The sequence below is a fragment of the Bombina bombina genome, chromosome 2 (assembly GCF_027579735.1).
Source record: "Bombina bombina isolate aBomBom1 chromosome 2, aBomBom1.pri, whole genome shotgun sequence".
Lineage (NCBI taxonomy): Eukaryota > Metazoa > Chordata > Amphibia > Anura > Bombinatoridae > Bombina > Bombina bombina.
Genome location: NC_069500.1, coordinates 258,358,207 through 258,373,727, shown reverse-complemented (window position 1 = coordinate 258,373,727; position 15,521 = coordinate 258,358,207). Strand labels below are relative to the sequence as shown.

General features: G+C 33.5%; 1 protein-coding gene across 2 annotated transcripts in view; it reads left to right on the top strand.

Annotated features, from left to right (window-relative positions):
- EFNA5 (ephrin A5) overlaps positions 1-15,521 on the top strand; it is a 580,433-nt gene that overhangs the window by 477,821 nt on the left and 87,091 nt on the right. For both annotated transcript variants that reach the window (XM_053701527.1, XM_053701526.1), the window contains exon 2: positions 3,802-4,094. In XM_053701527.1, coding sequence (XP_053557502.1) covers positions 3,802-4,094 — 293 coding nt within the window. The remainder of the gene's footprint in view (positions 1-3,801; positions 4,095-15,521) is intronic.

The following is a 15,521-nucleotide window of genomic DNA, read 5'->3' as shown; positions in this document are numbered from 1 at the left end:
CACCTTTAATTTCAGACGGGCTGCCATACATATATATGCACACGGGAACCTGCACTGTGGATCATAAGGAACTTTTTCCATAGACTAACCACCCTTATATACATGAGACTGTTGGTTACAGAAACTGTATTAGTCTTACACATATATAATCTGGGTAACGGATGGGATTATATATTTAGACAAACAGATACCTCATATCCTTTAAGCGCTGATTGTGTATTATATATATATATATATATATATATATATATATATATATATATATATATGTGGAAAAATATCACTATGGTTTACTAGTCAGAGGTTAAAAGCTGCTAGCCCAGATGGAAGTAGTTACTAGTCCACTTAATCGTCCGGGACTAATGGACCACTGGTAATTGCAAGCCCTGTATATATATATATATATATATATATATATATATATATATTAGCCCTTGTCATATACCATATACCTTTTAATCCGCATAACATTATTTGTAATAAATATGTGAATAATTTTTATTTTAGTGTATATATGACTATTACACTTTATTTTAATGTATGTAAGTTGTGTTTAATGTAACTTTTTTATTGAGCCCTAACCCTTTACGTAAGGTCTTCAGTTGCACTAACCCGACAAGCGCAAAATTAGTTTGTGCGGTCACGTTTACTTTCAACTTGTAATACGCTCACAAATGTGTTAACTAAATAATCTAATTCCTAAAGAAGTTTGCTTTTCCTCATTTCTTTTTAACATATTTTATTATATTTACTAAAATATTATACATTTGGAGCAGTTATCTATGTGTTTGAGTACTTTATTATAAAGAATGAACAGAAAAAACATAAATACACGTACAGATGTCAGCTTTCATATGGGAGTATGTCATGACCCCTTTTTCTTTCTGTGTTTATTCTACAGCTTTATCACTGTGACTAGTAGAGGAAGATGATCAATTAGTTGAAAGCAAGAGAGGTCATTGAGCAGGGGTTATTGTACCATCAATAATAGATGATAGATGGAGAGCTAGTTTTGGACCACACATTACAAGTAATGTATAATTCTGAATGTCTATGGTTGCACTAATAAGTTTTATTTTTCATTAATATGAGGATGAACTTTGTGCACACCATGCTTATTTAAGAAAGCTGAACACAAATTGTGCCTTGCTTAAATCAAAACCCTGAACGGTGAGCAATCGACTACCCATGAGTGAAACATTTCTAGCATAATGTTTGTCACTTTGTAGGCAGGTAATTATTATTGGGCAGTTTAAAATTACCAGTAGGTTTAATCTGTCTGAAAACAGCAAACATTGTTCTCTGAAGGAAGAATGTTCCTTTGTTCTCAGTGATCACATTTCTCTCTTGCTAAGATATTTCATGCATTTATTCTCTTCGCTTAGCACCAGGGTGGGCTTTCAGCTAAAATGCTAATTCATCATTCAAAGCACATCAGTGTCAAATGTCACAAAAATGACACTTGCAAATCTTCCTCTATAGCATGTCTGAAAATGTTCTACAATAATTAAAGAGAAATTCCATTTGGGCTAGCACCTTGGGCTACAACTCTCATCTGGCTCTTGTTCATATCTGTCAGGTTAGTCTGTGGACTATTAATTCATATCCCAGAATCCTTTTATCATAAAGCTGCAGCTTTCTGTCTATTTAGGTTGGCAGTCAAATTGTATTGCTTTCAAATTTCTTTTAAATGCCATACATGTTATGCACTTATGTTGACAAATGAGTACCAGTCACATGTAGCAAAAACAACAAAAAAATGTCACAAAACTTGTGACAGAATCTAAACTGGATATGTAAATGACTATCTATCATCTGTCTGTCTTAAAATACTTTAAAATTGACCAGTAAATAAAAAAAATGAAAGAAACTGATATTTCTCACTTTTTGACTTGATTGTTATATTTTTTTTTGTCTAAAGTGTTCCAGTTCTCTTCTTTACCAGTGTCTATTCCTGTCCTATATACTTGAAGTTCATGCATCCTTGCCCATGAATTTAGAATTGGTTTTATTCGCCCAGTAGCATACCATATTTCTGGCAGTTCCTCAGACTTTCAAAAGTCAAATGCTCAAGACATATTTTAATACCAATGTGCCTGTGGGTTGGCTTCTGCCCTCACAATGTCATCCATGATCACAAAAACTTCATAATTCAAGTGTCAGTTCCTTAAAGGATACAATTTTTCTTGTCTAGTAGCTGACATATTTGCCCAGGGAAATGTTTCACAGCTAACCTGCTGTTAGGAAGCATATATAAACACAATATATTATATTATATATATATATATATATATATATATATATATATTGAGAGAGACAGAGAGAGACATAGTGACAGAGAGAGAGAAAGAGTAGAAAAAGAGAAAAAACAGTTTGCGCTAGATTACAATTGGCACATTTCTTAGTGCTATCGATTGAGCACAAACATTAGAGCATCACTTGTAACCTAGCCCTTTATATATTAAATGTGGTACAGCATGTTAATCTAACTAAAACATGAGTTGGGCATGATGCTATATAGTTAGAGGGACATTCTAGTCAAAATTAAACTTTCATGATTCCAATAGAGCATGCAATTTTAAACAACTTTCCAAATTAGTTTTATCATCAAATTTGCTTTTCTCTCTTGTTATTCTTTGTGGAAAGCTAAACCTAGGTAAGCTTATATGCTAATTTTTAAGCGATTAAACTGCCTCTTATCTCAGTGCATTTTGAAACTTTTGGAAACTTTTTTTTTTTGTCTTAAAATACAGGAGTCCTGTTGATTCCAAACATAAACAAAATACCTGTATTTTATATTTAGACTTCTTAAAGGGACACTGAACCCAAATTTTTTCTTTTGTTATTCAGATAGAGCATGACATTTTAAGCAACTTTCTAATTTACTCCTATTATCAAATGTTCTTTATTCTCTTGGTATCTTTATTTGAAATGCAAGATTGTAATTTTAGATGCCGGCCCATTTTTGGTGAACAACCTAGGTTGTCCTTGCTGATTGGTGGATAAATTCATCCACCAATCAAAAACTGCTGTCCAGAGTTCTGAACCAAGAAAAAAACTTAGATGCCTTCTTTTTCATATAAAGATAGCAAGAGAACGAATTTTTTTTATAATAGGCGTAAATTAGAAAGTTGCTTAAAATTGCATGCTCTATCTGAATCATAAAAGAAAATGTTGGGTTCAGTGTCCCTTTAAATATGTTATAACCTAGAATATATAACCTATTCACTAATTTTCATGATATTCACTTTCCTAAAAAAGCCCTTCTCAGTCTTCTTGTCATGACTGTAGCATAAGAAACAACTTACCAACTTACTTCTTTTTCCCATTCCCTAGTCGCTAGTAGATTGAGTCAAAGCTGTTCTCTTTCTGTTGCCTGTCTGTCTATTGTTTTTTTTTCACATTATATATTACTTACTGACCCATCAGTATGTACTTCAATGGACAATGCTTTTTTCATTGCTACTTTAGTATGGGTCCTTTATTTACAATGTCCAACTTCTGCAAAAATAATAATAATTTTAATAATAAAACAAAAACAGTAAAGCTTTTAAAAATATTTACAAGATCACTGGAAAACATGTGTAATGTTATGTGTCCTCTTTGTTATTTATGTAATCTAGGTAAAACTATATCATAAAATCCCTAAGTTATAGTTTGGCTCTACAAAGTATTAATATTGTTATGTGTTTAGTACATCCTCTATTTAGAAAAAAAGTAAATGTATCTTGTTGCTATTGACAACTTATTTTCTAAACACACATTTTCTAAACCATATATATCTATTTTTTTTTAATTCAGGTTCATGAGAGGAGACTACCATATAGACGTCTGTATCAATGATTACCTAGATGTGTTCTGCCCACATTATGAAGATTCCGTGCCTGAAGATAAAACGGAACGTTACGTTTTGTACATGGTAAACTTCGACGGCTACAATTCATGTGACCATACATCTAAAGGCTTTAAAAGATGGGAGTGTAATCGACCTCACTCCTCTAATGGACCTCTAAAGTTTTCAGAAAAATTTCAACTTTTTACACCATTTTCACTGGGATTCGAATTTAGACCAGGCCGTGAATATTATTATATATGTGAGTATATTGTCTGTTTATCATTCTAATTTCTTAAGTAAGCATCCCATTTTATATATTTTTATTAAAATGCAAACATGAAGTTACTTTATTTCTACATCTGGGATATTTATTTATGCTTTTAAGAAGCATTAAAATAATGTATATGTATTTTGTAGTGAGAAATCGAATTTAACTTTCTAAGATACAGTGTTACTTTTACTTTTCTGTGCAGAGTAAACTGTAGATCTATGCTAAAACATGTAAAATGTTGGCATTTCTTAAACTCATGAGTAAAACTCCATAGTTTGCATTTTGTAATATTGTTACAAATTACTGAAAATACAATGGAAAGCATTTGTCAGTGTTTGATTGGTTGTCAGTCAAAAAAGTGCTGTTATATGTGAAACGGAATTCCTGTTGCTTAAAAAAATAACTCCAATTTGTCATAAAACATTTGATTTTCTTATTACAAGACTACCAATTGTTTATTTTGTCAATTCATTACAATGTAATTGAGCATGTACACGTTTAATCATATTTTTTTTAAAGTAAGATTTTTCAATAAACATACCAGTAAGTATAGATTTTAGATGGTAATAATAACTAAATAATCATTTAATTTAATTGTCAGCCATTATCTATTATCTATTGATGCCATCAATAATGAACCAACCAAGGCCAAATTTATTACATTATACTAACTTTTATTTTTAATTTTGTGAAATTTCAAGGGGGTAGTTTAAACAATATTCTTACATTGATAAAAGAGTTGCCACAAGGCTAAATTCTAGCCCCTTCTAATTTTAGTCTGCATATCAAGGCCTGTACTTTACAAAATTATCTGTATACTGAAGCCGCCTGACCTATCTTCACCATTCTTGACCACAGTCTCATCATGGATGTCCTTTTTGGATCTGAACCCAACCATAGCTAAACTTGAACTCCTTTAAATGATCTTTGGCCTCTTATATTCTTATTTCTGTTGACCACACCATCTGATTTTCAACTATTCAATCCTAATATAACATCTGACACAGAACGTTCATTTATCCCTCACATTCCTTCTGCTTTCATCTTAAGAATAACAAAAAAAATGCTATATTCTCACACAAGGCACAAGTAAAGCTTTTTACTCATCAGTTATCATATACAGTATGTACTTCAAATCCATTCTCATTGTCTCTATACTACCATCCATTGCCATGCAATCCACCATGCATGTCTGACTCATCTTCCTTTAACAGTTTTTCATTTGCTGTATGAGTTTGTCAGACCCTGAAATCACTTCTTTTAGCCACAAGATTAACATTCAAACTCTTGACCCTAACATATGAGGTCCTCAATAACACGTCACATTTTCATATCTTGCAAATAAGTCCACATCCCATCCACCCCTTCACTGTGCATAAGACCTGCTTATCTCATTCTCCCTCAGTACTTCATCATTTTCTTTTCAGAAATACCCTTTTCTCACTGCACCTATTATATGGTATGACTCACCTTAACCCCTTAAGGACCAGCGACGTACCCTGTATGTCGTTGGCCTTTTTTTGGGACTTGATTGTTTTATAGCGCGGTCTTGCCACCAGCGTTGAGACTGCTCTATTTCACAAAGCCTGCTGGAGGTAGTGCATTAATAGCGTGTTCTTGCTAGACTTGTGCTATTATGTCCTGAAAAAACCCTTAACGACCAGTGACATACAGGGTACATTGTGGTCCTTAAGGGGTTAAGTTATCAGGAAATCAAACCTCTTCAGAGATTCATAGAATCTTTAATAACAGATTTGTTTGTCTTATCTTCCCTTCTGTCTCCTTAACTATGAAGCTTTTGAACCTCCCTTAACTGTATCTTGCATAAAGATGGTATACATGAGATAGCAACTCACAGACTGGGCCCTTTACCTTTTTATATTCTTTAAAGTTGTCAATTTGTAAATGTTGTATCATTCTATAACCATATATATGAAAAAACAGGAAAAGGCGCTCCAATGGTGCAGAAGATCATAACAATTGTTGGACATTGTAGCAATACATTACTCTACAGAATGATACTCACAAAATCAGCGCACTATTTGGCAGTGCAAGTCAGGTAGGCTGGATAGATCAGAGCCCACCAGCTGGCTCACTCCAGATCATGGATATACCAATGGTTGCTGCAAAATAAAATGCAAGGAGGGAGGGGGAAGGGTGCTCCAGTAGTGCATGAAATCACTACAAAATAGAGAAAAAAATCCCAAAGACCCTCCAAAGAATATACTCACAAAAGTGGTGCACTATATTGCAAGCTGGGTTAATATAACCCCACCAGCTGGCTCACTCAGGCAAACAGGTACCCGATCCACAGTTAAAATAAAAGTAAAAAAAAACTCTCACAGTTTTAGATAAAACCAAAATAACCTCTCTGCATTAGAGGACTATTTAGTGAGAAAACAAATATATAAATGTAAAACTTAAATATAATCTGCAACATGTTTTAAAGTGCTTATGACACTCTTTCCTCAGGCAGTGAATAAAATAAATAAACATCACATCATATATATATAGCATTTAACCTCTTAAGGACATATGACAGAATTTTTCCGTCATAAAACAATTGAGCAAACTGAAAGCTGTGTCCTTAAAGGGTTAACAAACATGCAATGTTTAAAAATTATCCAATGACATAGCAGAATCATGTGCATATGACCTTAATAATATATTGGCTACTGCTGTGTGAGCGAGGAAAACAGGTGATTAATCTCCTCTGAGGCTCACTATCCATTAACCCCCTGTTATCCTTAATCTATTGGGGTTTATTATATAGTGCATATATATTATATTAATAGATATAATCATGCACCTTGTTATAGCATTGACAAGTTACTGCTTTATATAGCAATAATACTTATTAAAGAGACATACATGTAAAATACAAAAAAATGTAAAATACCTAAAATAAGGAGGTTCCTAGTGATATCTCTACAAAAAGATACAGATCCTAATACAGCCATTAAATGGACAGTGTACTCTAAAATAGTTTTCTTTCTTAATACATTTCCAATGACTTGTCATATCAGTTTTAGAGTAAATATGTGTGAAAATTGTGTGTTTATGTTTATTTGTGTATATGAAATAACTGGCTTTGTTCTTTAAAACCACAACCCATTGAAATATGTTGAACTTCCAGGGAAATCAGATATCCCTTTTTCTCATTTTCTGTACACACACATGCATCCTTATTTTATAACTGTCTGTAAACTAACATCCAATACTTAGGGCCTGATGATCTAAAGCTTTCCCCTCTGGCGAGATGATATAAGATGTCAATAGTTTTTGAATGGCACATTTTAGCCTGAGAGCTTTTAATTTAGCTGTATCGGGTTCTGGCTGTAAAGGGAAACACATGCATTGCAAAATAATGCTCCTAAAAAGCCTTCAAATGTTGTATGATTTCTCTCCATCACGGTGAGGTTTTAAACATCAGGCTCTTATTTATCTCTGCTAAACCCTATTGGGAGTGTCATTTCTTCTGCTGGCTGTGTTTTGCATAGCTTGTCAATAACCTATACTTAAGTATAGAAACGTTCAGTATATGTAGGGATACCAAAGGCTTAATCAGTTATTTCAAATGCCAAAATAAGGGTTCTGGCTGTAAAGGGAAACACATGCATTGCAATATAATGCTCCTAAAAAGCCTTCAAATGTTGTGTGATTTCTCTCCATCACGGTGAGGTTTTAAACATCAGGCTCTTATTTATCTCTGCTAAACCCTATTGGGAGTGTCATTTCTTCTGCTGGCTGTGTTTTGCATAGCTTGTCAATAACCTATACTTAAGTATAGAAACGTTCAGTATATGTAGGGGTACCAAAGGCTTAATCAGTTATTTCAAATGCCAAAATAAGGGTAAAGAAGCTATTTGTAAACAATGTCATACAATCAGTCAGGTAAAATGAATTATTGGGAACAAATTAAAGGGGGAAAAGTTGAAGTCTCTTTAATTAGATGATTGACTATTATTAGTGGGAACAGCACCACACTTGGCTTGCTACTTTCATAGTAAAAGGACATTAAATACATCTTGTTTTAGTTAATAATATGTGCTCTTCTACATATTCCCTAGTGAGGCCAAAAACAAATTCTGTAACCTGTAAATGCTGCCAGTCAAATTGCTGGTTTAGGCAATATGCAGAATTTTGAAAACCTAGATTCCAGATTTTGCTTTTTTTTATTCTCAAGTGAGAGTGGGTCAATGCACAAATTTGATACCAACCAATAGGTATTTAAAGTCCATGTAAATAGAATCAGAAGAACAACGATAAAAGAAAATGTTAAATTGATTCAGCAAATCTAGCAAAATACAAATATGCTTTCTCAGTGCTATCCTTTACTATTGTAATTAGAGGAGGCTAGATCTTTCACTTCGAAGAATAAGCTAGTACAATAGTTACAGCAATTGATACCCTCATTGCCTTTATTACAGTTTCTATGTTGTATAATGCACAGTTGAAAAAGGTTTCAAATTAAATTTTGCTTTCCAACTTAGGATAATGAAATTGCACAGAGGATAAATAATTTATGTGAAAATCAAGAGCCTTTTTCTATAATCATGATAAAACAATAAGAAATAAAATGGAATACAAATACTGGCCAAGCTGTAAACCCCAATTTCCTGCGCACCTCCCCCCCCCCCCTGCTGCTGGTCTAGGATTTCAGCCACTGCATCTGTTTAAAAATATATAAAAAAAAATAGCAAATAGAGGATTTTGTAGAATGTGCCTTTAAACTCACAGGATTATTACAATGTTGCAAATATCATGATAACAACAATACTGATCTATCTTCATCATCCTTTTAACATGAGTAATATTTAAGCAATTTTTAGTATTTCCCTTAAAATAACTTTCTGGTATTAAACATCAGATGAGCTCTAATATTGTACACAAAGTAAAACCAGCAGGCTTGGACCCTGGAAATTATAACAAGAATAATAAAATGCACAAGTTAAAAAATATGTTTTTTAATCATTCTGGGTTATAAAACCTCATTGTAGCTTCTGGATGTTTGCTTTTTGTGTTTTCATGTGTGGAAAGGTTTCTTTTTATGGAGCAGTTCTTTGTCATTTACTTAAAGGGACAGTTAAGTCTAAAAAAAACTTTCATGATTCAAAGACCTTTTTGTTCAGGGAAGCCTATCACCCAATAATAATAATAATAATAAATAGGGCATGCAATTTTAAACAACTTTCCAATTTAATTTTATCACTAATTTTGCTTTGTTCTCTTGGTATTCTTAGTTGGAAGCTAAACCTAGGAGGTTCATATGCTAATTTCTTAGATCTTGAAGGCCACCTCTAATCTAAATGCATTTTGATAGTTTTTCACCACTAGAGGGCGTGTGTTCATGTGTATCATATAGATAAACATTGAGCTCTTGCACGTGAAGTTATTTAAGAGTGAGCACTGATTGGCTAAAATACATGTCTGTCAAAAGAACTGAAATAAGGGGGCAATTTGCAGAGGCTTAGATACAAGGTAATCACAGAGGCAAAAAGTGTATTATTATAACTGTGTTGGTTATGCAAAACTAGGGAATGGGTAATAAAGGGATTATCTATCATTTTAAACAACAACAATTCTGGTGTTGACTGTCCCTTTAAAACTATTTGTAATGTCAAATGAAAATCCTGGTATTGCAAGGATGCTAAATTCACAAAATGGATGTGTTTTGCAATGCTTGTTTTGAATGTTTCAGTCTTTCTGAAAATTTCTGTTTGTACAATACAAGTAAAGAACATCCTTTTATTTCTTAAATAAACTGTCACTGTGCATACTAAAGATGGTGTGCACAGGAGAATTTTAAGCTTTCAATAAGAAACATATTTTAGTTGATCCATCAATCAGTTATTAAAAAATCCCTGTGCGCTTGTGCAATGAATTTTCTCATTAGCTGTTCACATGGTTCTGTCAATTCAATATTTCACTTCCTAAGGATGAATTCAACAGATCCAGCAATCTGCTTAAATTGTAGAAAAATGGAATACTCATAAAACTCTTTATTTTTTTAAATATACACATTTCTGTGCGATGCATAGTGTCTTACAATTACTACTTTTTAATTTTATGTTTACAAATTAACACTAAATAAAAATAAAAAAAAAAATAAAAGCATATTCTGAATTAAATAGATTTTTTGAAAATATCAGCTATAGGTTTCATTTTTTGTATTAAACAGTTTAATTACATAAATGTATTTTTCTTCTGCTCCCAGAAAAGGACACATGCAGAACAGCCAATCAGGGGAAGATTACAAGTCTGCCTGTGTATTTAACCCTTTAGCACGGAATAAACACATACAGTGTCAGAAAAAAATGGCTATGGTTGGGGCCAATTTGTGAACACTTAGGGTACAACTGCTGTGGTTGTACCCTCAATGGGTCATAGTCACACCTTAAGGAACTAATATCTACCGTTCAGGGGTAAATAAAAGGGTCCATATCTGTACCATTTAATCCCTAAACAAAGGTACAATCACTTGTGTGATCAAAAGGTCAAGGGGGATGGGCTGTCAAAACCTGCAAGTTATCTCATGATTGTATTCACTTGTAACTTGTATTACGAGTGCTCTTTCCGTCGCACACAAACTGACAATATTGTTTGCACACAACAGCGCGCTACTTGTAATCTATCCCATAATTGCCAATCACCCAAAATAAATTCATCATACATTCTGTGCTGCAAAATAGTTCATGTTCAACAATTTTTGGTTATATACCAGAGGTGGACAAAACACCAAAAAATACTTAAAGGGACAATAAACCCAATTTTATTCTTTAATGATTCAGATAGAGCATGCACTTTTAAGCAATTTTCTAATTTACTCCTATTATCAATTGTTCTTCATTCTCTTGCTATCTTTATTTAAAAAGCAGGAATGTAAAGCTTAAGAGCTGGCCCATTTTTGGCTGAGAACCTGGGTTATGCTTGCTTATTGGTTTGCTAATTGTAGCCGTAAGATATACAATATAATTAAGTGCACTAAAGTGTTTATTGGTGTCTAAAAATCTTAGAACCTCAAAAGTATTTCAGCTGAGACAAAATATAAAAATAAATATAATGCTTATAAATGATACTCAGATATTAATTCAGGTAACAGTATAACCAGATAATAACTCTGCTGCAGTCGGGGCTATCCGGTTAAACCATTAAAAATATAAATCTAAATAATGATTCTTAATCACTATCTCAAATACAATGGAGTATTAAAAACCTTCAACCTCTATAATAAAAATAATATATGGCACATATAGGTGTATTGCTTAGAATAAGGATTATATTCAATTATGTTCACATTCGACATTAAAACATATAAAAAAATATAAAACAATATGTGATAAGAGTAGATTATAACCTAAAAAAACCCAATAATCCTAACTGACCGGTATCTCTTTGTACTCCGGTATTTCTTTAAATAATGAAAGAAAGGTTGTTTGCTGTTTAAATAACGGCTGTGCTAATTAAGCACGCTCTGAAAGTTTTGGTACCTGGTTGCCTTTTACAAAACTCTGGAGCTCCGGGTGTGGAATAGTATCTGTTAGATCCAATGGATCGTAATATCCGTTCTGTAGGGTTTTTTGGTTATCCGTCCTGTGTGGTGTTAGTTTACACCTAAGGAGAAGTTTTCTGCTTTCAGCCTTGGGGTCCTTGAAGCTGCTTTCCTGTCTGCCTCTGGATCTGCTGTCAGCTGTTTGATTCTCAGCTGTTTGATTCTCCGTGTATCCAGGTGTATGATGTCCTTGCTTAGACACAAGAAAGATAATAGCAACGCGTTTCGGCTGTCTGCAGAGCCTTTGTCAGCAACCAAGGTTACTGTAGCATACAAATGCACAACTGAACATAATTTTTGCATTTATTGTCGTTGTTTAAAAAATAAAACTTACCAACTTTCATGGTTTTCATGTAATGATACAAGCTCTCCCGTGGTTTTCATGTAATGATACAAGCTCTCCCGTGGTTTTCATGTAATGATACAAGCTCTCCCGTGGTTTTCATGTAATGATACAAGCTCTCCCGTGGTTTTCATGTAATGATACAAGTTCTCACACAGTTTTCATGTAATGATACAAGCACTCACAGGGTTTTCATGTAATGATGCAAGCTCTCACGTGGTTTTCATGTAATGATACAAGCACTCACAGGGTTTTCATGTAATGATGCAAGCTCTCACATAGTTTTCATGTAATGATACAAGCTCTCACGTGGTTTTCATGTAATGATACAAGCTCTCACGTGGATTTCATGTAATTATACAAGCTCTCACGTGTTTTTCATGTAATGATACAAGCTCTCACGTGGATTTCATGTAATGATACAAGCTCTCACATGGTTTTCATGTAATGATACAAGCTCTCACGTGGTTTTCATGTAATGATACAAGCTCTCACGTGGATTTCATGTAATGATACAAGCTCTCACATGGTTTTCATGTAATGATACAAGCTCTCACGTGGTTTTCATGTAATGATACAAGCTCTCACGTGGTTTTCATGTAATGATACAAGCTCTCACTTGGTTTTCATGTAATGATACAAGCTCTCACGTGTTTTTCATGTAATGATACAAGCTCTCACGTGGATTTCATGTAATGATACAAGCTCTCACATGGTTTTCATGTAATGATACAAGCTCTCACGTGGTTTTCATGTAATGATACAAGCTCTCACGTGGATTTCATGTAATGATACAAGCTCTCACATGGTTTTCATGTAATGATACAAACTCTCACGTGGTTTTCATGTAATGATACAAGCTCTCACGTGGTTTTCATGTAATGATACAAGCTCTCACGTGGTTTTCATGTAATGATGCAAGCTCTCACATGGTTTTCATGTAATAATACAAGCTCTCACATGGATTTCATGTAATGATACAAGCTCTCACTTGATTTTCATGTAATGATACAAACTCTCACGTGGTTTTCATGTAATGATACAAGCTCTCACTTGATTTTTATGTAATGATACAAGCTCCCACGTGGTTTTCATGTAATGATACAAGCTCTCACATGGTTTTCATGTAATGATACAAGCTCTCACGTGGATTTCATGTAATGATACAAGTTCTCACGTGGTTTTCATGTAATGATACAAGCTCTCACATGGTTTTCATGTAATAATACAAGCTCTCACGTGGATTTCATGTAATGATACAAGCTCTGACATGGTTTTCATGTGTAGCATTCATTCTACTACACAATGGATTCATTGCATTTGTTTTTCAATAAGAATATGTTTGACCCCTTTGGGCATTTATTATTTCAACATAGCATATCGTTTTTAATCTTGCTGGAAGGGCAGAGGGTGGCTTAAAGGTCTACTCCAGAATTTTTATCATTTGAAAACATAGAGAATCCCATTCCCCAGTTTTGCATAACAAACACATTTACAATAACCCCTTAATAACTAGTCTTTCTATGGGGGTGACTTTTTCAATAGCGCCAGTGGCAAAACCATGCTATTTTACAAACTTTCAGGAGGGAGGAAGAGTCTAATAGTGTGGTTATACCCAGACAATCCCTTAAAGGGACAATCTAGTCAACATTGAACTTTCCTGATTAAGGTAAACAACTTTCCAATTTGCTTTAAGCATTAAATTTGCTTTGTTCTCTTGGTATTTTTTGTTGAAAGTTAAACCTAGGTAGACTTTATATGCTAATTTCTAAGCCCATGAAAGCTGCCTCTTATCTCAGTGCATTTTGACAGTATTTTAAGCTAGACAGCGCTAGTTCATGTGTGCTTATAGATAATGTGCCTACTCCAGTGGAGTTACCTAGGAGTCAACACTGATTGGCTTAAATGCATGTCTGTCAAAAAAACTGAAATAAGGGGGCCGTTTGCAGAGGCTTAGATACAAGGTAATCACAGAGGTAAAAAGTGTATTGATATAACAATGTTGGTGGGTTATACAAAACTGGGGAATGGTTAATACAGAAATTATCTATATTTTTAAACAATAAACATTCTGGAGTAGACTGTCCCTTTAATGACCAGCGACATACAGGGAACGTTATGATTATTAAGGGGTTAATATACTTTTTACCTCTGTGATTACCTTGTATCTAAGCCTCTGCAAACTGCCATTTATTTAATTTCTTTTGACAGACTTGCATATTAGTCAATCAGTGCTGTGTCATAAATAACTCCACGGGAGTGAGCACTCTGTTATCTATATAGCACATGAACTAGCGCTGTCTAGACGTGAAAAAACATTCAACAGCTTAGAAATTAGCATATTAATACAAAGAGAACAAAGCAACTTTGATGATAATAGTAAATTAGAAAGTTCTTTAAAACTGTATTTTTATCTTTATCTGAACCATGAATGTTTAATTTAAAAAAACTGTCCCTTTAAGTCTCTTGTTATGGTTGCATAAATGTAAGTCAATATTTGTGATATTTTGAAGTAAAATATTATGTTACTGTAAAACACGAAAAGTAATTACATCTAAATAATACTATAGAGCAAATACTGAAAAACCTCACCCTTTCTAAATCTTTTATTTAAATTTACCTTCTCCTCCCTTTACTGTTTTTTTGTTCTTGTCTAGAAAAAATGGATAGTTCAAAAGAATAAATAAATAAATAAAAAGCACTACAAACCAAATTCTGGGCTTAGCTGCTACAGAAATGAATGTTTATTCATAGCACACATAGCACCTCACTCAGAATGTGACTGATCATATCTACTAAGATCAATGATAAAGTGCGTAATTAATATATTGGGTCAGTTATTAATTGTTTGTATACCATAAAATCACCACTAGCAATATCTCTGCCTGCTATTTATGTATCTATTATAGTTTTTTGTCGAGTAGGTATCAGTGCAAATAAAAACTGTTTTTGAATCAATATTCTATCTTCATATTCATTGAAATTACAATTTCAGATATTGCTGGTAATAGGAAACAAATCCACGGTTTTACTGTTTTGTATTTTATATCCTGCCTATTGTAATTCATTTTTATGTTTTTCCTGGAGTTAAAATGATGATAGTAGAACAGATGCAATTTAAACTTTACCTGCAATTACATATAAAGTCTTTTTCATTTTGGTAACATTACACTTTTCTCTATTATGTGAAGGGGAATGCAGCATTATAGATTTTCCTTAGAAAGTATGGCCCCTAATTCTGACCTGAAAAATCAACAATGATATGGTTCTTTCAGTGATAACAGGCTTCTCATTACTTAGCAGGAGGTTTTTCATCTCCATGTCTGACATGACACCTGTGACCCAGAGAACTAGGCAGTGCAAGGACGGCTGTTTAGTTGTCTTTCATTTATGAAGGATATAAGATATGGTGAAAAGGTTAAATGAAACGATAATTTAAACAGCAAGACTAGGGATAAGATAACTGAGCTAACACCTTTGGCTTCTTTTTGTGTGAAAGAATTACTCATGATGGTTGTGT